The sequence below is a fragment of the Oncorhynchus keta genome, chromosome 2 (assembly GCF_023373465.1).
Source record: "Oncorhynchus keta strain PuntledgeMale-10-30-2019 chromosome 2, Oket_V2, whole genome shotgun sequence".
NCBI lineage: Eukaryota > Metazoa > Chordata > Actinopteri > Salmoniformes > Salmonidae > Oncorhynchus > Oncorhynchus keta.
This window is the reverse complement of record NC_068422.1, coordinates 32,483,220-32,508,315: the sequence shown is the minus strand read 5'-3', so window position 1 is coordinate 32,508,315 and position 25,096 is coordinate 32,483,220. Positions and strand designations below refer to the sequence as shown.

General features: G+C 42.8%; 1 protein-coding gene across 3 annotated transcripts in view; it reads right to left on the bottom strand.

Annotated features, from left to right (window-relative positions):
• The window catches only part of LOC118399482 (attractin-like protein 1), a 340,601-nt gene that overhangs the window by 175,395 nt on the left and 140,110 nt on the right, over nt 1-25,096 (bottom strand). For all 3 annotated transcript variants that reach the window (XM_035795604.2, XM_035795612.2, XM_035795619.2), the window contains 3 exons: nt 13,009-13,061; nt 579-673; nt 315-393 (listed from right to left, as the gene is read on the bottom strand). In XM_035795604.2, the coding sequence (XP_035651497.1) occupies nt 315-393; nt 579-673; nt 13,009-13,061 (227 nt within the window). The remainder of the gene's footprint in view (nt 1-314; nt 394-578; nt 674-13,008; nt 13,062-25,096) is intronic.

Here is a 25,096-nt window from a genome sequence, read left to right as displayed (position 1 = left end):
CACTGAGCAGAACAACAAAGGCACCATTCCCTCTGGGTAAGATGACAAATAGAGTGAGATTCTGTACATCAGAGATTGTACATTTTATTTTTACCATCTCAGGTGACTAGTACAGTATTAAAATGTCCTATAATGGATTCTGTAGTGCACGGGGGTGTACACTGTATGATGCTGAATGGGTTATATCCACCTTAGTGACTATAGCTAGGTGGTCAGTCACAATCAATGTTGTCAAACAGTCAAATAAACACTGACATTTACTACAGTACATACCGATCCAAACTATGGCGAAATGATCAGCTAAGACAAGTTACCTGTTGATCCAATAGACCAGGTGATGTTGAGGTTGAAGTTGTTGGATGCATTGATCGACATGTCCAAGTTCTTGTTGCTCTGTAAAATATGACCACAAAACGAGGTCGAACACGTGTATTCCACACCAACATTATGATGACTTGGAATAATACTTATGTGGGTTTTCTCTTCTTTACATAATCGATGCATGACATACATAACAGAAAGGCTACATGAGACCGTCCCGCAGGATGACTGAGGGAGCCCTCTGTGTGGTTACTGACCTGTTCAGGGGTGGCCATGAAGTTGATGGCGGTGTAGTGGTGGTCATCCTCCTGGAGAAGGCTGAAGGTGAACTGGTAGTCAATCAGCAGGTTGTCTGCAGGGACAGGGAGACAAACAGAAGATTAGGGATGTATTCTTAAAGTGCAGGGACACAGAGTCAGAACAACTCCCAGCGGAAGAGTTGCCCAGGAATCAGACCACAACAAGTGCAAGTGACTGCCTTCCTTTTCATATCAATAATGCAGTATTTCAATCAGCACAAGCTGTACTAGGAAACAAGAGTAGAGGAAGATCAATATGACATGGGTGTACGGCTAATAGAAAGTATTCACTGGGATTCAATGCCCGTTCTATTTTTATAAACGTTTGTCCTATTCAATGACAGGGCCTCATTGTCTGAGCCACAATGGGCTGTAATGCTGGGATTTGGAACATTTACCATCTGGACCACAGCAGGACTCTAGGAAGGTCACCTTGTCTGATTCCATTCAGAAGACAGCCCTTGATTCAAAGGGTACAGTCTAGGAGGAGCCATGTGGGAGACGGTCTCTATTGGATTGTCAATATGCTCAGCAGGACGGTTCACTAACCCCTTCAGATCACTGTTATTAACTATTCAGAGGAGTTCAGGTTCCACCAGGGGTGCACAACTAGGGTTGCAAAGGGTCAGAAACTGGAAATTTGCCACGGGATGTTAAGCCCTGGAATTTGGGGAATTGTGCTTAAATTCATAAAAAACAAAATAGTGAACCTTTTTTGTGGGATACACATAAGGCAATTCAAGTTCTTGTGGCATATTTTGGTTAAACTATCCCCAATCCCCAATTCAATGGAATTCCAACCCTCTGCATACACAGTGCATTCTTCCATCACATGTACAGCTGATTCTCAAGATCTTGCACACTAATGAGATTGAGCACACACTACTACACTGTCTGAGCCAAGGACTACATGATTTCTAGTCTTGATTACAATACTGGGTGGTGTGAATATATTTTATACGACATACATTATTTTTTGTTAACTAGTAAATAGTAGCCTACAGCAAAGTGTGTTTAAATAATTTCTAACTTGTTAACAATTTCTGATAGTTAGTTTTTGCTACCATGTGGGTTTTAGCTTGCTTGAGCCTGCTAACTGAGCAGGGTTAATTAATTTGTTTCCATGTTTCATTTTAAAACATGTATCTTACAAAGGAGTTGTTTAATCCCACTGCTTAACTATTTACATGGAATTGTATTTGGGGTTTTTTACTCATTTTTTTCTAATCTTTACAGGAAAATGACAAGGCACTACCTGATGTGTGGAGACATTTCACTACAGCTAATGCAGAAGGAAAAGCTGTGTACGTAGATTCAGGGCATAACGTACAGACAAGGGTATGGTAGGGTGCGAGAACAGAGGAGGTAAACCTAGGGATTGAGTGACGATGAGAGAGGTTCCATCTCTGGAGGCACCAGTTAAGTTAGGTGAGGTCTCGCATGTGTGGGGGGTGGGACAAAGGAGCTATCTATCTATCTACGGCATTTTGAGCGGGACTAGGGGCTCCGCAGTAAACAAAACAATGAGAGCTACCCTTAACAACAGTATACAAGGCATATTGACATAAGAGAGAGGCATAAAGCAGTCATGTGTTGATTGGGAGAGCTAAGACAACGGGTAAGAAAGCAACGGGTAGCTAAGACAAAAACAATGGATAAATGGCGATGAATGGGCAGAGCGGGTCAGTTAGCTACACACAGGTCCTGAGTTCGAGGCTGGGGCCAACAGATAAACAAAATTAAGTACCGTGTTAATGAACAGTCCAGCAGGCATCAGCTCTGTAGCCGAGTGATCATAGCGTCCAATGAGCAGCAATAGATGAAACAGGGAGCCATTACTAAGCAAGGCGAGTGGGAGACACTGTGTTCAGAAAGCTAGCGGGCCAGGGCAAGCAGGTGGGTCTTCACCGACATCCACGACGCAGAGGCCAGTTGAGAGCACATCGGCCGAATTACGTCAGCAGACCAGTCGTGATGGATCAGCGGGGCTCCGTGTCGACAAAGGGTCCAGGCCAATTGGCAAGAGATGTATTGTAGTTGGAGTACTTCGTTGGCTAGCCGGGAGATGGGTCTAGCAGGAGGCTAGCTCGAGGCTAACTGGTGCTTGTTTCTGGCCAAGGGAGTTAGCCACAATAGCCACTCAGTAGCTGCTAGTTAGCTTGCGGCAGGTATCTGGTGATATAGTGGAGAAAAGCAGTCCGATATGCTCAGGGCAGATATCGCACTGTGCAGACTGGCAGGTATTATCCGGGCTAAAGCGGCTGGTATCTGAGCTAAAGACCGCTAGCAGTGGCTAACAATGACGAAATAGCTAGCAGCTAATTAGCTGGCTAGCTGCTGATGGCTAGCTTCTGATGGAGGTTCCAGTTATAAAGTTTTAAAAAATTGCAGATCCGTACCACATTGGGTGAGGACGGTTGCAGGAAGGTATATTTGATTCGAAAATGGAAAAAAGAGATTGAAATATATTGAAATATATACAACAACAAAAAAAAGAAACAAAATTCATATTACATGAGCCAAAACAACACACGTCTTAGCTCTACGCCATCGTGGATTCAAGATGGCGTAGCATTTGCTGGATGCAGAGCTCAATGGAGTTCAAGTGAAGGTCAAGCAAATCATAGAGAAAGCAGACTGTATTGCAATCATCTCTGATGGGTGGTCGAATGTTCGTGGGCAAGGAATAATTAAATACATGATCTCCACCCCTCAACCAGTATTCTATAAGAGCACAGACACAAGGGACAACAGACACCGGTCTCTACATTGCAGATGAGCCAAAGGCAGTCATCCATGACCTTGGACCACAGAAGGTATTTTCACTGGTGACAGATAATGAGGTGAACATGAAGGCTGCTTGGTCTAAAGTGGAGGAGTCCTACCCTCACTTCACACCCATTGGCTGTGCTGCTCATTCATTGAATCTGCTCCTCAAGGACATTGTGGCACTGAAAACAATGGATACACTACAAGAGAGCCAAGGAAATGGTTAGGTATGTGAAGGGTCATCAAGTTATAGCAGCAATCTACCTCATCAAGCAAAGTGAGAAGAATAAGAGCACCACATTGAAGCTGCCCAGCAACACCTGTTGTGGTGGTGTTGTCATCATGTTTCACAGTCTCCTGGAGGGGAACGTGTCTCCAAGAAATGGTCATATCGCAGTCTGCAGATATGGACAGCCCCATCAAGAGGATCCTCCTGGATTATGTATTTTGGGAGAGTGTGGTAAGCAGCCTGAAACTCCTGAAACCTATAGCAGTAGCCATTGCATGGATTGATGGAGACAATGCCATCCTGTCTGATGTTCATACTCTGCTTGCAGATGTAAGAGAAGAAATACGTACTGCAGAAGAAGAAACTGCAGTTCTGAAAAACGTGAAGATATCTGCCTGAAGCCCATACATGCCGCAGCGTACATGTTGGACCCCAAGTATGCTGGCAAGAGCATCCTCTCTGGTGCAGAGATCAGCAAGACCTATGGTGTCATCACTACCGTGTCTCGCCACCTTGGCCTGGATGAGGGCAAGTTTCTTGGCAGTATGGCGAAGTACACTTCCAAGCAAGGGCTTTGGGATGGAGATGTAATATCGCAGCCGTGCCAACATATCTCATCAGCCACCTGGTGGAAGGGACTTTGTGGATCTGAGGCTTTTTCCCCGGTTGCCTCCATCATCCTCCAAATCCCACCAAAATCAGCCGCCTCAGAGTGCAACTGGCCCTTGTTTGGGAACACACACACCAAAGCACGCAACAGGCTGACGAATACAAGGGTTGAACATTTGGTGGCCATCCAGGCAAATTTTGGGCTTTTTGAGCCTGACAACGAGACATCCTCAACAAGGTTGGAAAGTGACAGTGAAGATGAGGCCTCAGAGTCTAATGTTCAAGAGGTGGACATTGAGGAGGTCCAGGGAGAAGACATGGAAGCCTGAGAGGACGACAACCAAAGCTTTAGTTTCTAGACTATAATTTTACAGATGTTGAAAACATTTTGGGGAGATGTGATGGATCATTGGGGATCATTAGACATTCCCTTTCTTTTGTTGTTCAGTGAAATCATCACATGTGAAGAGTCAACTCATTTAATTAAAGTTCAATTCGTAACTAAAATGTTTTGGGGTTTTTTCTATTGGAAGGATTTAATAATTTGCAATTATGTCTACTAAAATGTTTCTGTTTCTGTCTCCATATTGGGGTGGCAGGGTAGCCTAGTGGTTAGAGCGTTGGACTAATAACCCACAGGTTGCAAGTTCAAATCCCTGAGCTGAGAAGGTACAAATCTGTCGTTCTGCCCCCGAACAGGCAGTTAGCCTAGGAACAGTGGGTTGTCATTGAAAATAAGAATTTCTTCTTAAGTAAAAAAAAATATGATATAGTAAATATATCCAATATAAAAAACATCTACATTTAAATGATATTAATTTGCATTTATTCCAGTTAATCCCACATATTCCTGTTAATTCCCACGGCAAGTTTCCACCTCTGAATATTCCCCAAAATGTGCAACCCAATGCACCCAACTCCGGTCCTCAAGTGGTTGCAGGTCCTGCTGGTTTTCCTTTTTTGCAATTTGATCAGACATAGGGGGCCAGGTATGTGCACTCTCTGGGCATTCAATGATATGAACTCATCAATTCAGTGCCAGGGACCATTTGAAAACGCAGGGATACAGTCCTTGTGGACTGGAGTTGTGCATCCTACAAAGCCTATAAACACAATGACCATCACAACCAAACCCCACTCACTATGAGGAAATGCCATTTTCATAGTTAGTCAATGACAGCTGAATGCACTACATGTCTCAGAAGCTCACACTGTGCCATTCACTTCCCCATTTCACGGCTTCTATGAACTGCTGTTTATCAGCCACGTGAGAAGAACAAACAATTGTTTATCATCGTTCTAACTCGACAAAATAATACTCCTGCTGAGTTCAGAGAGGACTTCATTTGACTTCCTTTCAGAACGCACATTTCAAGCCTTAGCGAGACGAAAGGAAATTATGTTCGACAAACAGTTGCATTTTGTTTAGTCGCCATGCCGAATTAAAGGAATTAGCAGATATCAGATCAAAGCCAATGCGTGACTCTTTCTCCCTCCCGCTTCGGGCACACACGTTGCTGTGTGTTGTTTATCCCATAAGGGTCTTCTGTAAACTTCAAACAGTTCTACATGCTCTGTAAAGAGGACACAGAAGTGCAGAGAAATTCAAAAATACATTGTGAGGTTTCTAGGGTGTTTGGTACCAGTGTATGGTGCTTATTAATGTACAGTAAACTTAGACAAATGCCGTGCCCACTCAAAGAATCCCTGCTGAAAACAATGACATCAGTGGAAGACTTGTCAAGTTGCACAATCCTTTTCAACATCTAACATGTTTCAATATGTTAGATTTCATGCCTGATATAATATTTGCCACTGTGACGCAAAAGCAACAAGTGCAAATTAAAACTCCCATCAGAGAAATAACAAAACAATTTCTCCTCGGATAATCTAAATTATTTGCATACATTACATAAATGTGAACATGTTCATTGGGCACACATTTGACCTTACAAATATAACTTAAATAAGGTAATGTAAGCATCAAATGAGCTACACAAGACTAAAGTTGCTATAGACAAGTCATGGTTTTAGCATACTGTAACTTTATTCAGAATCTAAAAGAAAGAGCAAAATCTCACCTGTAAAGTCATTTCATATTTAGAAGTCTGCATCCAGTAAGTTGAAACAGCATGATGCCCTATTCAATATCAGTGATACAGGATGCACTTGGAGATTTCATTTAATGCCTGTTACTATTCATTACCTTGCATTTGAAACACTTTCTTCAAAGACAAATAAATGCATGTATAGCCTTAGTACAGAGGGAAAGCAATTAGTTAAAAAACACCAATAACCAGGTTTCCATCCAACCTTTTTACGCAAGTAAAGTACATTAAAGAAAATGTAACGACAAGGTGGGTTCTTTTTGTGTAGGTTAGAGTTTTTCGTCATGAATCTTGTTCTGGAGGCAGCTCTGCATTGTGGTCATTAGCTGGCACCGTCACAAAGTCCTACAACCTTACCTTAACCACCCTGCTAACCCAAATGCCTAAATTAAATTAAGACCAAAAAGCACATTTTTGTTTTCATGAATTTTTACAGTATAGCCTATTTAGACTTTGCAGCTTGCCTATCTAAGGGGAAATTGTTCAGTTCTGCCTCCAGGACAAGACAATAGATGTCAACCTGGGCTTTTGAGGGGTTGGTTAAATGTGGAAGAAACATTTCAGTTGAATGAATTCAGTTGTGCAACTGACTAGGTATCCCCTTTCCCCTTCTTTATGTCTAATTAATTCTGCCAGAAATGGCGGTGGGAATGCCTTTATGCGCAAATACTGAAAAAAGAACCATCATGCGGTAAACTTGGAGTGTCGCAATGATATGTTGTGTAGTCCTCCCACTACGACTCGGGAAAGCATGCAGTTTATCAGGCTACTTCACAGGGTGGTGACAAGTGCACAGTGATGAGCTTGATGCTCCCATCCAATTAACATTGAGGGTCTTATTCTGATGACATGATGATCAATGCTTGGCTGCCGTTTGACTAATAAAAAAATGATCTTACTCTTTTGTCCATATTAATCTCATCATGTGGGCTAACCTACCTGCATTGTATATGTGAGCTGCTGACTTTAGTGCACATGCCAAGACCAGAGGAGGCACATTCGCTATATAACGCAACATGTTTTGTGACAAAACCATCAGTAGAGTTGAAAACCCGCTGGAAACCCTTTTAACTTGACTTATTTATTTTATTTGGTACGTGGGAATTTAACCACAAACGTTCTGTTCATATGCACCATCATCATACACACCCTTTTTATCTGCAACATGAACCATAGCTCCGGTGGGAAAATGCGTGGAAACCGAGCTATTGAGAATTTACACTCGGGACACTTGCTCAGAAGAAGCGGTTTCCTTGATTATTCTGGACCCCCAGGTAAAGTGACACCTATAATGGAGGTTTCTTCTGTAAAATAGCTATGAACATGTGCTTGTCTCATGGTAATACTCAGCTTGTCTGATGGTACTACTCAGCTGTCTGTGCCAACTGCCTGACTGACAATGCTCAGACATCTATTGTACAATTAAGTTGTCTGCTCAGTATAACTAAAATTAGTTTAAATGGAGATTATTCCCTTAGTCGAGTCGAACAGACACTCTTCGTGACAACACCGAGGTTCAAGACCATAGTCTACACAGCCAGTCTACAATTAGCAAGTAGAGATTATCAGCACAGAGAAGCCTCCGTGCTTGCGTCTGGGGAGAGTATCTCTCTCACTGTATCTATCTGACACTGGTTAGGCGTCTGCGCAGAGTGCCTGTCAGATAGTGTTTAGTGCAGAGTGCCTGATCCTCTCATGATAAGGGGCTTGAGGGTTTGAGGCTGGTAATGGCGGGTGGCGGGGCTGGGACACACTTGGTGGCTCCTTCTTATTAGGGCCTTCTAGCTGACACTGATCCACTGTGAGGGCAACTCATTACCCACACTAACCTGGTCAGCCACTGACGACCAGCTTCCTCATTAGCATCAGCCATGATTACATTCCAGTGGGGACCCACTGGGCACACACTGGTTGAATCAACGTTGTTTCATTGTAATTTGTCAACGTATTGTGACATGTTTTCAACTCATTTCAACCAGAATTGTAAAAATTTCTACTTAAATACTTGGACTTAAGTAAATTAATCAATTTATGATGAGGTTGAGTAGTGGTTGACATTGTATATGCCATTACACAGACCACCATACAGTATATTAAATATAGGATGAAAAATATTTAACATTTCTATGTCAAATTTGTCTACGCAATTTCTACATATACATAGTTCTGATGATTATGTTGATATTAGATTGATGTAACTACCTGTTAGTCAGGTTAAGTCAAAGAATTTAAGGTGAAGTTTTACCCTAATTTCAATGTTTACAACTCTGGTTGAAATGAGATGAAAACAGTACTGGTCACATGAGGGGTTAAATGTGGAAGACACATTTCAGTTGAAGGCATTCAGTTATACAACTGATGAGGTATCCCCCTTTCCCTTCATACTTTTTTTCAAATCCAATGTATTTTCACGTTGATTGGAAGAATGACCTAGATCAGTTTCCAATGGTAGGTAGTATTAGGCCTACCATTAGTAATTACTAAGTACTATTATTAGTAGTAGAAGTACATATTGAAGCCATAAAGTAGTTGTAGAAGTACTAGTAGTTAGAATAGTACAGTAGCAACATCTCCATTAATAAAATGTCATTCCTCATCATCATTACTCTCACTATCATTATTCGTGTCATTGTGCTAGATTTCTGCCTTGTCACAATTGGTTAAATAATTAGTATGTAATGAACGTGCAAAGTAAACATCAATCCCTTCAAATAGAGGATGTCACACTCAGTTCCCAGAAGGACGTGTGTGCTACCCTTCAGTCGCCCTGATTCATTAGGCATAATTGGCCCAATTAGTCTCTTTAACCTTCACATCCACATCCCAGCTTAGACATCCGCACATCCTATATGTCCAACAAATCCTACACATCTGCACTGGTAATGCTTCTAGGAAAGGCAGGGCTTGACTCACAATAGCTAGCCATTAGCTAAACAGCATGATAAAATAAAAGCTTTGAATCTTGATTGGTTATGACATAATTGTAGCACTTAAGTGGGGCTTAACCTTTGAGCCTAAGTTTTTGCGCTCGTGACATAATGGAAAACACTATCAGTCATCAAACATGGCTGACCTTTCAGTCCTCTGAGGTGAACGACAGCTTTGCTGATGACCCTGCCTGTTATGGAGATTTGAAATGCCATGTAGGAGGAAAATCAGTCCCACTTTCTCACAGACCTCAAATAGAGCTCTTATTTGTCCTCCATGTCCACCGTGAGATCTGAATAGCATGCTAATAGATGATTTACAGCCACTTTTCTATTTGATAGAATAGCGTATGATAAAGGAACACAGGAAACAAATGTATTTCTAATGCGCCATTTAGAGTATTCGTGTGCTTGTTTGGCCATGTTCAAACAGACCGAGCAGATAGCTTGTCCATTTGCTCCCTAATGACTTTGAACCCTCTCAACCGATGCAGGGGAACGATCAGGATATGACATGTCCCTCAGGGGACACAGTCCGTAGCCAAACAGAGATAGGCGGATAGACACCTCTCAGAGTGACCATAGTGATTGGGAGTGATCTCCACAGCCACGTCCTCCACTGCCTCCTGGTAACTGTGGGTACACTGTACAGCGAGGGTGCCACCTAGTGCCCTCCTTACTCAGACATAATGCCAGTCAGCTGAACAGACAATCTATCATGAGTAACAGAAGACAGTGGGGGCGACAGTGAGTGATGCCGGTGCATGTACTTAACCTTTCTAAACCTGGTTAGAATCTGACAATACAAATACAGAACAATAGTTGACAGTACCGATTGGTGTTTTTAGATAGAGATTTGTTTTCTATATATCTGGATGTGTTTTGATGTTGTGAAGGGTTGTGTTGTTCTAGAGCTCTGGTTGCTCTTCTTCCTTTAAAGAACTTAAAGGACAGTCCACAGTTTTTTTTTATGGTGGGTGTTTCGTGTTTTTTAATAGCTCTGAATATCAACTATTGAAACAAATGTTAAAACTACATGTAGTGTGTGGTATATGTACAGTACATGGTTGGTTTTGAACTAGGTAAGTGAAAGCATTGCTTTGACAAAAAATGTTGGCATTTGTTCTGAACAAAGGGATACTTGATGATTTCCTGACCTAAGCAATTATGACTACTAGCATCAACATTACATTTTTTTTATTTATTTTTTTATTTATTTCACCTTTATTTAACCAGGTTGGCAAGTTGAGAACAAGTTCTCATTTACAATTGCGACCTGGCCAAGATAAAGCAAAGCAGTTCGACACATACAACAACACAGAGTTACACATGGAGTAAAACAAACATACAGTCAATAATACAGTAGAAAAATAAGTCTATATACGATGTGAGAAAATTAGGTGAGATAAGGGAGTTAAAGGCAAAAAAAGGCTATGGTGGCGAAGTAAATACAATATAGCAAGTAAAACACTTGAATGGTAGATTTGCAGTGGAAGAATGTGCAAAGTAGAAATAGAAATAATGGGGTGCAAAGGAGCAAAATAAATAAATGAATACAGTAGAGGATGAGGTAGTTGTTTGGGATAAATTATAGATGGGCTATGTACAGGTGCAGTAATATGTGAGCTGCTCTGACAGCTGGTGCTTATTAAAGCTAGTGAGGGAGATAAGTGTTTCCAGTTTCAGAGATGTTTGCAGTTTGTTCCAGTCATTGGCAGCAGAGAAATGGAAGAAGAGGCGGCCAAAGGAAGAATTGGTTTTGGGGGTGACCAGAGAGATAAACCTGCTGGAGCGCGTGCTACAGGTGGGTGCTGCTATGGTGACCAGCGAGCTGAGATAAGGGGGGACTTAACCGAGCAGGGTCTTGTAGATGACCTGGAGCCAGTGGGTTTGGCGACGAGTATGAAGCCAGGGCCAGCCAACGAGAGAGTACAGGTCGCAGGGCCTTTGGTGACAAAACGGATGGCACTGTGATAGACTGCATCCAATTTATTGAGTAGGGCATTGGAGGCTATTTTGTAAATGACATCGCCGAAGTCGAGGATCTGTAGAATGGTCCGTTTTACGAGGGTATGTTTGGCAGCATGAGTGAAAGATGCTTTGTTTGCGAAATAGGAAGCCAATTCCAGATGTAACTTTGGATTGGAGATGTTTGATGTGAGTCTGGAAGGAGAGTTTACAGTCTAACCAGATACCTAGGTATTTGTAGTTGTCCACATATTCTAAGTCAGAATCGTCCAGAGTAGTGATGCTGGACGGGCGGGCAGGTGCAGGCAGCGATCGGTTGAAGAGCATGCATTTAGTTTTACTTGTATTTAAGAGCATTTGGAGGCCACGGAAGGAGAGTTGTATGGCATTGAAGCTCGTCTGGAGGGTTGTTAACACAGTGTCCAAAGAAGGGCCAGAAGTATAAAGAATGGTGTCGCCTGCGTAAAGGTGGATCAGAGATTCACCATCAGCAAGAGCGACATCATTCATGTATACAGAGAAGAGAGGCGGCCCAAGAATTGAACCCAGTGGCACCCCCATAGAGACTGCCAGAGGCCTGGACAACAGGCCCTCTGATTTGACACACTGAACTCTAGGGGGTAGCCAGGTGGAAAGCATGGCCAGCCGTAGAAATGCGTATTGAAATTCTCAATTATAGTGGATTTATCGGTGGTGACAGAGTTTCCTATCCTCAGTGCAGTGGGAAGCTGGGAGGAGGTGTTCTTATTCTCCATGGACTTTACTGTACCTTTTTTGAGTTTGTGTTACAGGAAACAGATTTCTGCTTGAAAAAGTTAGCCTTGGCTTTTCTAACTGCCTGTGTATATTGGTTTCTAACTTCCCTGAAAAGTTGCATATCACGGGGGCTGTTCGATGCTAATGCAGAACACCATAGGATGGTTTTGTGTTGGTTAAGGGCATTCAGGTCTGGAGAGAACCAAGGGCTATATCTGTTCCTGGTTATACATTTCTTGAATGGGGCATGCTTATTTAAGATGGTGAGGAAGGCATTTTTTTAAACAACCAGGCATCCTCTACTGCCGGGATGAGGTCAATATCCTTCCAGGATACCCCGGCCAGGTCGATTAGAAAGGCCTGCTTGCTGAAGGGTTTCAGGGAGCGTTTGACAGTGATGAATGGAGGTCGCTTGAGCGCTGACCCATTACGGATGCAGGCAATGAGACAGTGATCGCTGAGATTTTGGTTGAAAACAGCAGAGGTGTATTTAGTATTTAATTGACAACATCTCTCATAGAACTACATTCATGCATGACTACACTCAACAGGATTACTATTGGAAGTGACAGTACTTGAACTTTGTCCAAAACAGCTACCCTTACAACCCTGGTCAGTGGACCAAATTCCACCGGCTGATGCCAGCATCTGTTTTGAGTAAAATATTCCCCCATGTACTTTAACTTGAAAAACCACCAATTTGCTGCAAATGAGTAAAATCAATATGAGGCCAGTGATCTGACACTGACATCTGGAGACAGAAGCCCCTCTAAACCCTGCTACCATCTCCAGCTACAAATCTTTCAAATCAAGTTTAGAACCAGACAAATTTACAGTCGATTGCTGCCATACTGCCTGGCACAGACTAAAAGCTTCCATCTGCTTAGCCAACTCACTTCGCGGCAAAGGTCAAAGAGATGTGCAGATGTGTGGTATGCTGCAACTGATCAGGACCACGGCAACATCTGGAGGACAAAGATGCAATGGAGACTCAGGTGTGACTGCAGCGGCGGGATACTTACAGTAGCACGTCCCTCTGAGGGGGTTGCCAAGGTAACGGTTCTCGGAGTCGCAACTGCAACAATAAGAGAGAAGGGGGAGAAGAATAGAAGACATAGAACAATGAGCTTAACAAGGTATCTGTCACTTTGCCAAAGCCATCACAGACTGTTAATAACATCATCACTGAGGGTTATTTTGGGCGTGTCAGGGAAAGGTGTCCTGAGAGGCTGTTTGTAGAGGTAGTATCAGGGGTGACAGTACTGTGTGCTGCTGTCCTCTCCCTTGATATGATGAGGTGATTTCCCCAGATAGCCCTATCTGACGATACCTCTCTGCTCAGGGGCAGGGGCCTTGTGTCTGTCTGTCTGTGTTCTGAACAGCAGGGGAGTTAGACGGCTACAGACAGCCCAGCTAGAGAACACCTTGAACGCTACTGAAAGACAGAGAGGACAGCTACAGTAGGACTTTACAGAGGCTTGAAAAATACGCTAAACTGAATAAGTGCTATTAAACAATAGTCAGGTGTGTGGATGACTCCATCAACCCTTAATTTGACCCTGTTTGTCAAGACAATCAGGCAGCCTTGACTCAAATACTAAGACAAGGTCCTCAAAATGCAGGAAGAGAATTGAAAGCAGACTAGACTGAGGGGAGTCAGGAGTACCAGGTGTGAGGATTATTGTGGTAGGTGGCATTTGATCATATGGTCTGGTTTACGAAGCAGGGGTCATTACTGCAGTCCAAAGACCCATGTTTATTACCAATACTCAACTTCTACAAAACCCAGGAGGAGACCTTGGAAAGGGCAACCGTGTGGAAAACCGCCACTTTGTAAATACATACTCCACTATTTTGACAAGCCTATCGAAACAGATGTGATATATCGTTAAATCTGCCCCTTGAGTCAATAAATGGATTCAGAACGTAATTGCTAGGGTTTGCAAGGCTGGTCAGGCAGTGGTTACAGCGAAATAAGGTAGGCAATGCTCACTGTCCTGTGCTTATACATAACAAAACAGATTTCATTCAGTGGCTGGCCAACCCTTGGTATGAGGGTCATAAAGTAGCAGTAATGAATATTTCACAGCCAAGGACGGAGCTTTATCCTTCTGTATTTGTTCTTATAGAGGGCGTTGTAAACAATAACCCCACAAAACAGCTCAAGAAGACTTCAATTCAAACACAAAGGCCGCAGCGGTGTTATCTGGTTTGTACGCCTCAGTCCCTCTATTTGTTGAAGGCCTTGTGAGGATACGTGTTTGGAACCGATTGTATTCCCCTTACACAAGGGCAAGGCAAAAATATTTTCCTCAGTTAATCTTAAGAACATGACAGCAATTTTAAGATGCACCACGGGGACTTTAGAAGGGGCCCCCAGCCTCACTCGCCATCTCCCCAGAGAACACTTAACACTCAGCTAGGGCTGGCTGGTTAAGTAGCTTAAGTGGTAATGGTGCCAAGATGGGTGTAGCACACTGGCTTCCTTCCCCAGTCTCTCTTCTGTCTGTTTGGCTGCCTTTCACTCCTACGCTCACAGACTGGGATGACATAGAGAAAAGCACCACTGTCCTTCGGGACCCTTAATCTGCTATTAGGCTGCCACAGTCTCAGCTTTTCCCCAGACAACAGAACACACACACACAGGATGTGTGAAGAGTGTTCGACTCTCTGTGAACCCACAACACGGCTTTGTCTGTGAGCCGTGACAGAGGGCAGAAGGTCTGAAGATTAAAGGTCGCTGTGGGTGCGTGCCATCGCTCTGTGTGTGTGTGTGTGTGTGTGTGTGTGTGTGTGTGTGTGTGTGTGTGTGTGTGTGTGTGTGTGTGTGTGTGTGTGTGTGTGTGTGTGTGTGTGTGTGTGTGTGTGTGTGTGTGTGTGTGTGTGTGTGTGTGTGTGTGTGTGTGTGTGAGAGAGAGAGAGTGTGGTTCGCCTATTCATGCATCAGTTGATGTCAGTAACAGGAGCAGCATGCTGAGGTAAATGCTGAGATGGGAGATTGGATCTATTTAAAAAGCCAACTTCCCCCTCTCACTCGCACAAACCCACCTATGCCATGACCCCATTGGGCCACACAGCGTGCATGGCAGGGTGGCAACAGCCGTGCCAAAATAAACCTCTGAAACTGAGTCTGTTTACTTCGCTCTCCTCTGGGACCAAGGTTCTAGGGGAGCACGGATATAACCTAGGTGTCAGGAGAAGCAGGAAAGGAAGGGGAGACTGTTGAGTGTCAGTCTGTCTGTCTGATAGGAAGGAGTCTTTTAATTAGACTCACCACGTAAGAAGAGGTATCTACCTTTGATTTCACACTTTTGCGTGCACAGCAACAGTGCAAACACACACACGCACACACGCACACTTATCAAATCAAATTAATTCAAGCTTTACTTATATAGCACATTTCAGACATGAATGCAATGCTAAATGCTTCATAGGGGGGAAAATGAATAAAAACAATTAAAATAAAAACAGAAACATGAGGACAAATAACAAAAAAATTGCAATAAAAATTGAAATACTAAAAAGAACCCTAAGAAAAAGCATAGTGAAAAAGGTGTGTTTTAAGATCAACAGTTGAAGTTGGAAGTTTACATACACTGGTTGGAATGGTTTTTTCAAACACTCAACAAATGTCTTGTTAACAAACTATAGTTTTGGCAAGTCTGCCTTTAAACAGCTTGGACAATTCCAGAAAATTATGTCATGGCTTTAGAAGCTTCTGATAGGCTAATTGACATCATTTGAGTCAATTGGAGGTGTACCTGTGGATGTATTTCAAGGCCTATCTTGAAACTCAGTGCCTCTTTGCTTGACATCATGGAAGAATCCAAATAAATCAGCCAAGAACTCAGAAAAGGAAGGAGACGCGTTCTGTCTCTTAGAGATGAACGCACTTTGGTGCGAAAAGTGCAAATCAATCCCAGAACAACAGCAAAGGACTCTGTGAAGATGCTGGAGAAAACAGGTACTAAAGTTTCTATATCCACAGTAAAATGAGTCCTATATCGACATAACCTGAAAGGCCGCTCAGAAAGGAAGTAGCCCATGCTCCAAAACCCACCATATAAAAAGCCAGACTATGGTTTGAAACTGCACATTGGACCAAACATCATACTTTTTGGAGAAATGTCCTCTGGTCTGATAAAACAAAAATAGAACTGTTTGGCCATAATGACCATTGTTATGTTTGGAGGAAAAAGGGGGAGGCTTGCAAGCCAAAGAACACCATCCCAACCGTGAAGCACGGGGGTGGAGGCATCATGTTGTGGGGTTGCATTGCTGCAGGAGCGACTGGTGCACTTCACAAATAGATGGCATCATGAGGACGGAGAATTATGTGGATATATTGAAGCAACTTCTCAAGATATCAGTCAGGAAGTTAAAGCTTGGTCTCAAATGGGTCTTCCAAATGGACAATGACCCCAAGCATACTTCCAAAGTTGTGGCAAAATGGCTTAAAGACAACAAAGTCAAGGTATTGGAGTGGCCATCACAAAGCCCTGACCTCAATCCCATAGACAATTTGTGGGCGGAACTGAAAAAGCGTGTGACAGTAAGGAGGCCTACAAACCTGACTCAGTTACACTAGCTCTGTCAGGAGGAATGGGCCAGAATTCACCCAACTTATTGTGGGAAGCTTGTGGAAGGCTACCCGAAACGTTTGACCCAAGTTAAACAATTTAAAGGCAATGCTACCAAATACTACTTGAGTGTATGTACATTTCTGACCCACTGGGAATGTGGTAAAATAAATAAAAGCTGAAATAAATAATTCTCTCTACTATTATTCTGACATTTCACATTCTTAAAATAAAGTGGTGATCCTAACTGACCTAAGACAAGGAATTTTTATTCGGATTCAATGTCAGGAATTGTGAAAAACTGAGTTTAAATGTATTAGGCTCAGGTGTGTGTAAACTTCCGACTTCAACTGTATTTTAAAAATGTCCACAGTTTTGACCCCCCTCGGGTTCTCTGGCAGGCTATTCCAGAGGCTGGGGGCATAGTAACTCAAGGCTGCCTCTCCGTGACTCTTGGTCCTAGGCTTTGGGATACTTAAAAGGCCAGTGCCAGAGGACCTAAGGGACCTACTGGGTACATAACTTAAAAGCATGTCTGACATGTATTAGGATGCACAATCATACAGCTGAATGCACGCACACACACATTCACAGAGTACTCGATCCTAATCGAAACAAACACACAAGAAAAAGATCATTAGCAGCAAAGCTCAAACAAGGACAGACCTTAGCTAAACAGGTTAAGGTGTTACTGTAGGAAGGACTCTGGCCCTGGAGACAATCCAGCAGATCCAAAACTGAAGAGATTATCATAGTGTTTTCTGAAATCTGTCATGGCTGCTGTTCTTCTGCCTTTTATTTCCTATTTTCTCCCCGACAGCAACGCTTGGATGCAGCCTGCTTCCCACATGGAGGCAATTTCAACAGGCACTTAACTTGACATTTATTTGCTCAGTGCAAATTTCCCTTGTCCACCACTTAAGGCTCACATCTCCCTCCATCAAACATTGCTCTGCCTCGCTGGTCCATGGGCACGCAGGCAGAAGCTCACAGGAATACATGGTATACTCGCAAATACACACATACTGTATTTGAAAACATTTACATTTTAGTCATTTAGCAGACACTCTTATCCAGAGTGAGTTACAAGAGCAATTGAGGAAAAGTGCCTTGCTTAAGGGCACATCAACATATTTTTAACCTAGTTGGCGAGAGGCATCAAACCAGCAACCGTTCTGTTACTGGCCCAACGGTCTTAACCTCTTTGCTATCTGCCACCCCAAAACACACACACACACACACACTGTACACACACACATCTGAACAGACACACATGAATGAATACAATTTTAAACAGTGTAGCACACCAGATTTTGAAAAGCATCAGCTGCGTGACAGGTGTAGAGATAAGTCCTGGAATTGGTTTTGTTTCTTTCTTGGTTAAATTTGGCTCTATGGCCTAGATCTAATGACCCTACAGTAACTCCCTAACCCACTGAGCTCACCCCATGACCCTGGCCAGGACTAGCCAGGACTATTTCCCTGCTCAATGTGTGACTGGAAACCAATCAAGCGTCCCACCACGCACCATGTGCCCAGCTCTTGGGCTGTAACAGGCAATCATACATAGGCAATGGTGAAGAGACAACACTCCATACCAGTGTGTTTCTGTCTGCATAACAGTTTGTTTTGTTGTGTGTAAAAAATAAAAAGTAATTTGTTAGCGAGTGGGTCTGCATTGGTCCTTTTTTCTCTCTTTTCATCTTGTAAATGGAAATTCAGGAAGGACACTTCCTTCTACATATATCAGATGTATTGTACCCCAGCTCACATGTGTGTGTGTGTGTGTGTGTGTGTGTGTGTGTGTGTGTGTGTGTGTGTGTGTGTGTGTGTGTGTGTGTGTGTGTGTGTGTGTGTGTGTGTGTGCCTGTGTGCCTGTGTGCCTGTGTGCCTGTGTGCATGCTTGTTTGTAGCCTACATAGAGTGGACCAGTGAGCTTGATGTCCACACTGCAGATCTTAGCAGACAAAGGCACAGTGAGACAACTCTAGAGCAATGGACAAAAGGCCCCCTCAGAGAATGAACAACTCAACCACATTGCCGGCTTTTGGGCGATACAATAAATGAAAAGCCGATAAATAACTTTGCAGCTGGCCAAATTGTAGCCCCGATTTCGAGCACCATTCTCTTGCTCCTTGCCTCTGCTGAGGAGAATGAGAGAGCAAGAGAGCACTGCATCACAGTGCTAGAGGCAACGCTACAGATCCGGGTACGATCCCGGGCTGTGTCGCAGCCGGCCACGACGGGGAGACCCATGTGACGGCGCACAATTTGCTCAGCATCATCCGGGATACGGGAGAGTTTGGCCGGCTGGGATACCCTTGTCCCATCCCGCTCTAGTGACTCCTTGTAGTGGCCGCCAGCTGTATGGTGTTTCCTCTGACACATTGGTGCGGCTGGTTTCCAGGTGAAGCGAGCAGTGTGTCAAGAAGCAGTGTGGCTTGACAGGGTTGTGTTTCGGAGGATACGCGGCTCTCGACCTTCGCCTCTCCCGAGTCCGTACGGGAGTTGCAGCAATGGGACAAGACTAACTACCAATTGGACATCATGAAATTGGGGAGAAAAAGGGGTAAAAAATAACCCCGCAAAAAGATGAGGCCTCATTGAAGTAAAATGAAAGTTAGAGAGTATGTCTGTACTGAAAAGCCCACAAGAATGGACTACAGACTGCGACCATTTTGTTTAAGAGGCTAAAACCATGATTTGGTCAAATAGTAAAGTACATTATCCTCATGATTCTTGTAATCAAAGTGTCTTCCTGCCTGCCCCTATGCCTGTTTTGTTGGGGCCTGCTTCTGTGTTGAGCGAGCCACTCTCTCCTTTCCCAAGGAAAGAAAATGCTCCGGGAGAGAAAAATAAGTGTTCTGATAGTATATAAAATGTTAAAATCCAAATGCGGGGAAAAAAACTTAGGTGGAGAAAGGATGTTCTCAGCTTTCAGCTTTTTTTTCCTCAACTCTCCATTTTGAGCTCAATACTAACTATTAAAAAAAAAACAAGATATGATTTGATATGGATTTGAGATACAGAGCGGCAAAAGGCCATTGCAAGATGGCGCCGACAGAGATGATCGCCTCGCTTCGAGTCCTTAGGAAAATATGCAGTATTTTGTTTTTTATGTATTATTTCTTACATTGTTAGCCCAGAAAGTCTTAAGTGTTATTACATACAGCCGGTAAGAACTTTTGGATATAAGACCGACGTCATCTTACCAACATTATGACCAGGAATCTGATATTGGATCTAATCCTAGAGACCGACCCCAAACAACGTCGACGCGGGAGAGGTAGACGGAGCGGCATCCTGGTCAGACTTCGTAGGCGTGCACACCACCCACCGCTTCCAAGTATATTACTCTCCAATGTCCAGTCTCTAGACAACAAGGTGGATGAAATTAGGGCAAAGATTGTAACATTCTCTGTTTCACGGAAGCATGGCTCTCTCGGGATATGTTGTTCAGAGTCAGTACAGCCAACGGGTTTCTTCATGCGTCAAGCCAACAGACACAAACATCTTTCTGCTAAGAAGAAGGGCGGGGGTGTATGCTTCATGATTAACTATTCATGGTGTAATCATAACTACATACAGGAACTCAAGTTCTTCTGTCCACCTGACCTAGAATTCCTTAATCAAATGCCGACCACATTATCTCCCAAGAGAATTCTCTTTGATTATAGTCACAGCAGCGTATAGCCCCCAAGCAGATACCTTGATGGCCCTCAAGGAAGTTTACTGGACTTTATGTAAACTTGAAACCATATATCCTGAGGCTGAATGTATTGTAGCTAGGGATTTTAACCAAGCTAATTTAAGAACAAGACTAACTAATTTCTATCAGCACATTGACTGCAGCACTCGTGCGAGTAATACACTGGACCACCCCACCCTCCCTTCGGCAAATCTGACCACGACTCCATTTTGATCCAACCGTCCTACAGGCTGAAACTCAAACAGGATGTACCCGTGACTAGAACCATTCAACGCTGGTCTGACCAATCGGAATCCATGCTTCAAGATTGTTTTGATCACGCGGACTGGGAAATGTTCCGGGAAGCCTCAGAGAATAACATTGATTTATATGCTGACTCAGTGAGTGAGTTTATAAGGAAGTGCATTGGAGATGTTGTACCCACTGTGACTATTAAAACCTACCCTAACCAGAAACTATGGATATATGGTGGCATTCACAAAACTGAAAGCGCGAACCACCGTATTCAACCATGTAAAGATCTCTGGAAATATGGTTGAATATACACAGTGTAGTTATTCCATCCTTAACCTCTCTAGGGTAGGGGGCAGCATTCGGAATTTTGGATGAAAAGCATGCCCAAATTAAACGGCCTGCTACTCGGGCCCAGAAGATATGATATGCATATAACTGGTAGATTTGGATAGAAAACACTCTAAAGGTTCAAAACTGTTAGAATAGTGTCTGTGAGTATAACAGAACTGATTTAGCAGACGAAAACCTGAGAGAAATCCATTCAGGAAGTTTTTGTTTTTGTTTTGTAGTTTTCTATTCAATGCCATTACAGTATCTATTGACTTAGGACTCCATTTGCAGTTCCTATACCTTCCACTAGATGTCAACCGTCTTTAGAAATTGTTTCAGGCTTGTATTCTCATAAATGAGGGAGTAAGACCAGTCTGAACGAGGGGACCCTAACGTGTCGCACCGTTTTTTCAGGCGCATGTGCATTTCTTGTTTACCTTTTTATATTGACGACGTTATTGTCCAGTTGAAATATTATAGATCATTTAGGCTAAAAAACAATCTGAGGATTGAATATATACATCGTTTGACATGTTTCTATGAACTTTACGGATACAATTTGGATTTTTTTGTCTGATTGTTTTGACTGAGTTTGAGCCTGTGGATTACTGAAGAAACCGCGCTAACAAAACGGAGGTTTTTGGATATAAAGAGACTTCATCGAACAAAAGGAACATTTATTGAGTAAATGAATGTCTTCTGATTGGCACCATATGAAGATCATCAAAGGTAAGGGATTAATTTCTATCTCTATTTCTGAGTTTTGTAACGCTTCTGCTTGGCTGGTTACTGTTTGTAATAATTTGTCAACTGGGCTATGTTCTGGGCTAGGTATGTTCTGGGCTAGGTATGCTTTCACCGAAAAGCATTTAATAAATATGACACTGTGGTTGGTTTAACAAGAAGTTAGGTTTAAAGATTATGTAAAATATGTTTTGTTTTCAGAATTTTTATAATGAGCATTTCTGTAATTGAATTTGGCACTCTGCAACCTCACTGGATGTTGGCCAGATGGGACGCTAGCGTCCCACATACCCTAGAGAGGTTAAGGCAATCAAACAAGCAAAATGCCGGTACAGGGACAAGGTGGAGTTGCAATTCAACGGCTCAGACACGAGACGTAGGTGGCAAGGTCTACAGGCAATTACAGACTACAAAAAGAAAACCAGCCACGTCACGGACACCAAAGTCTTGCTTTCAGACAAACTAAACACCTTCTTTGTCCGCTTTGAGGATAATATAGTCCCACCGACGCGGCCCACTACCAGGGACTGTAGCTGGAAAAGGCCAGCATCCTGGAGTCTGCTCTTCACTGTTGGCGTTGAGACTGGTGTTTGCGGGTACTATTTAACTTCTTGGTGACAGGGGCAGTATTGATTAGCTTGGATGAATAAGGTGCCCAGAGTAAACTGCCTGCTAGTCTGTCCCAGATGCTAATATATACATATTATTAGTAGTATTGGATAGAAAACACTCTGAAGTTTCTAAAACTGTTTGTATGATGTCTGTGAGTATAAGAGAACTCATTTGGCAGGCGAAAACCTGAGAAAAATCCAACCAGGAAGTGGGAAATCTGAGGTTTGTAGTTTTTCAACTCTTTGCCATTCCAATATACAGTGTAATTGGGGTCAAATTGCACTTCCTACGGCTTCCACTAGATGGCAACAGTCTTTAGAACTTTGTTTCAGGCTTCTACTATGAATCGGGAGAGAATGAGAGAGGATTGAGCCAGGTGTCTGGCAGAGTGCCACAGGCTCGTGAGGCGCGGTCACGAGAGATTTAGCGCTCGTTCCTTTGCTTTTCTATAGACAATGGAATTCTCCAGTTGGAACATTATTGAAGATTTATGATAAAAACATCCTAAAGATTGATTCTATACTTAGTTTGACAAGTTTCTACGGCCTGTAATATAACTTTATGAATTATTGTTCGACGTTCGGCTGGACCTGAACGTGCGTTTGGATTCGCCCTAACAAAAGAAGCTATTTGGACATAAATGATTAACTTTATCGAACAAATCAAACATTTATGGTGGAACTGGGATTCCTGGGAGTGCATTCTGATGAAGATCATCAAAGGTAAGTGAATATTTATAATGCTATTTCTGACTAATGTTGACTACACAATATGGCGGATATTCTTTTGGCTGCTTTGTTGTCTGAACTCTGTACTCAGATTATTGCATGGTTTGCTTTTTCCGTAACGTTTTTTTTTTAATCTCACAGGGGTTGCATTAAGGAGAAGTATATCTCTAATTCCATGTATAACACTTGTATTTTCATCAACATTTATGATGAGTATTTCTGTAAATTGATGTGGCTCTCTGCACAATCACCGCATGTTTTAGAAATACTGAACGTAACGCTCCAATGTGAAATGAGATTTTTTGATAGAAATATGCACCTTATCGAACAAAACACACATATATTGTGTAACATGAAGTTCTATGAGTGTCATCTGATGAAGATCATCAAAGGTTAGTAATTCATTTTCTCTCTATTTGTGACTCCTCTCTTTGGCTGGAAAAATGGCTGTGTTTTTCTGTGACTTGGTGGTGACCTAACATAATTGTTTGTGGTGTTACCGCGGTAAAGCCTTTTTGAAATCAGACACTGTTGCTGGATTAACGAGATTTGTATCTTTAAAATGGTGTAGAATACTTGTATGCTTGAGGAATTTTAATTATGAGACTTTTGTTGTTTTGATTTTGGCGCCCTGCAATTTCTCTGGCTGTTGGCCAGGTGAGACGCTACCGTCCCACATATCCCAGAGAGGTTAATGAAGCTGCCAGTTGAGGACTTGTGAGGTGTCCGTTTCTCAAACTAGACACTCTAATGTACTTGTCCTCTTGCTCAGTTGTGCACTGGGGCCTTCCACTCCTCTTTCTATTCTGGTTATAGCCAGTTTGCGCTGTTCTGTGAAGGGAGTAGTACACAGCATTGTGAGAGATCTTCAGTTTCTTGGCAATTTCTCTCATGGAATAGCCTTCATTTCTCAGAACAAGAATAGGCTGACGAGTTTCAGAAGAAAGTACTTTGTTTCTGGCCATTTTGAGCATGTAATCAAACCCACAAATGTTGATACTCCAGATACTCAACCAGTCTAAAGAAGGCCAGTTTTATTGCTTCTTCAATAAGAACAATCTGAAATTCCTTTTTGATACTGTCGCAAATCTAACTAAAAAGCAGCATTCCCCAAGAGAGGATGGCTTGAGGGAAAGATCATGATCATTTGAAAGCGAATTACGGACTCCTCTTTAAATCTGCGTATTCCTCCAAAGCTCAGTTGTCCTGAGTCGCACAACTCTGCCAGGACCTAGGATCAAGAGAGACACTCAAGTGTTGACACAATGATGAACATAATCATGGCCTCTAAACCTTCAAGCTGCATTCTGGACCCTATTCCAACTAAACTACTGAAAGTGCTGCTTCCTGTGCTTGGCCCTCCTTGTTGAACATAATAAACGGCTCTCTACCAAACTCACTAAAAGTTGCAGTAATAAAGCCTCTCTTGAAAAAGCCAAACCTTGACCCAGAAAATATAAAAAATTACTACCTGGCATGATGACTCCTTGCTGTCCCCAGTCCACCTGGCCGTGCTGCTGCTCCAGTTTCAACTGTTCTACCTGCAGCTATGGAACCCTGACCTGTTCACCAGACGTGCTACCTGTCCCAGACCTGCTGTTTTCAACTCTCTAGAGACAGCAGGAGCGGTAGAGATACTCTTAATGATCGTCTATGAAAAGCCAACTGACATTTACTCCTGAGGTGCTGACTTGTTGCACCCTTGACAACTACTGTGACTATTATTATTTGACCATGCTGGTCATTTATGAACATTTGAACACCATGGCCATGTTCTGTTATAATCTCCACCCGGCCCAGCCAGAAGAGGACTGGCCACCCCTCATAGCCTTGTTCCTCTCTAGGTTTCTTCCTAGGTTTTGGCCTTTCTAGGGAGTTTTTCCTAGCCACCCTGCTTCTAGCATTGCATGCTGTTTGGGGTTTTATGTTGGATGTCTGTACAGCACTTTGAGATATCAGCTGATGTAAGAAGGGCTATATAAATAAATTTGATTTGATTAGAAGTGAACACAGAAGTGATGGTTGCTGATAATGGGCCTCTGTACGCCTATGTAGATATCCATAAAAAATCTGCCGTTTGAACTACAATAGTAATTTACAACATTAACAATGTCTACACTGTATTTCTGATAAATTTGATGTTATTTTAAATGGACAAAAAATTGCTTTTCTT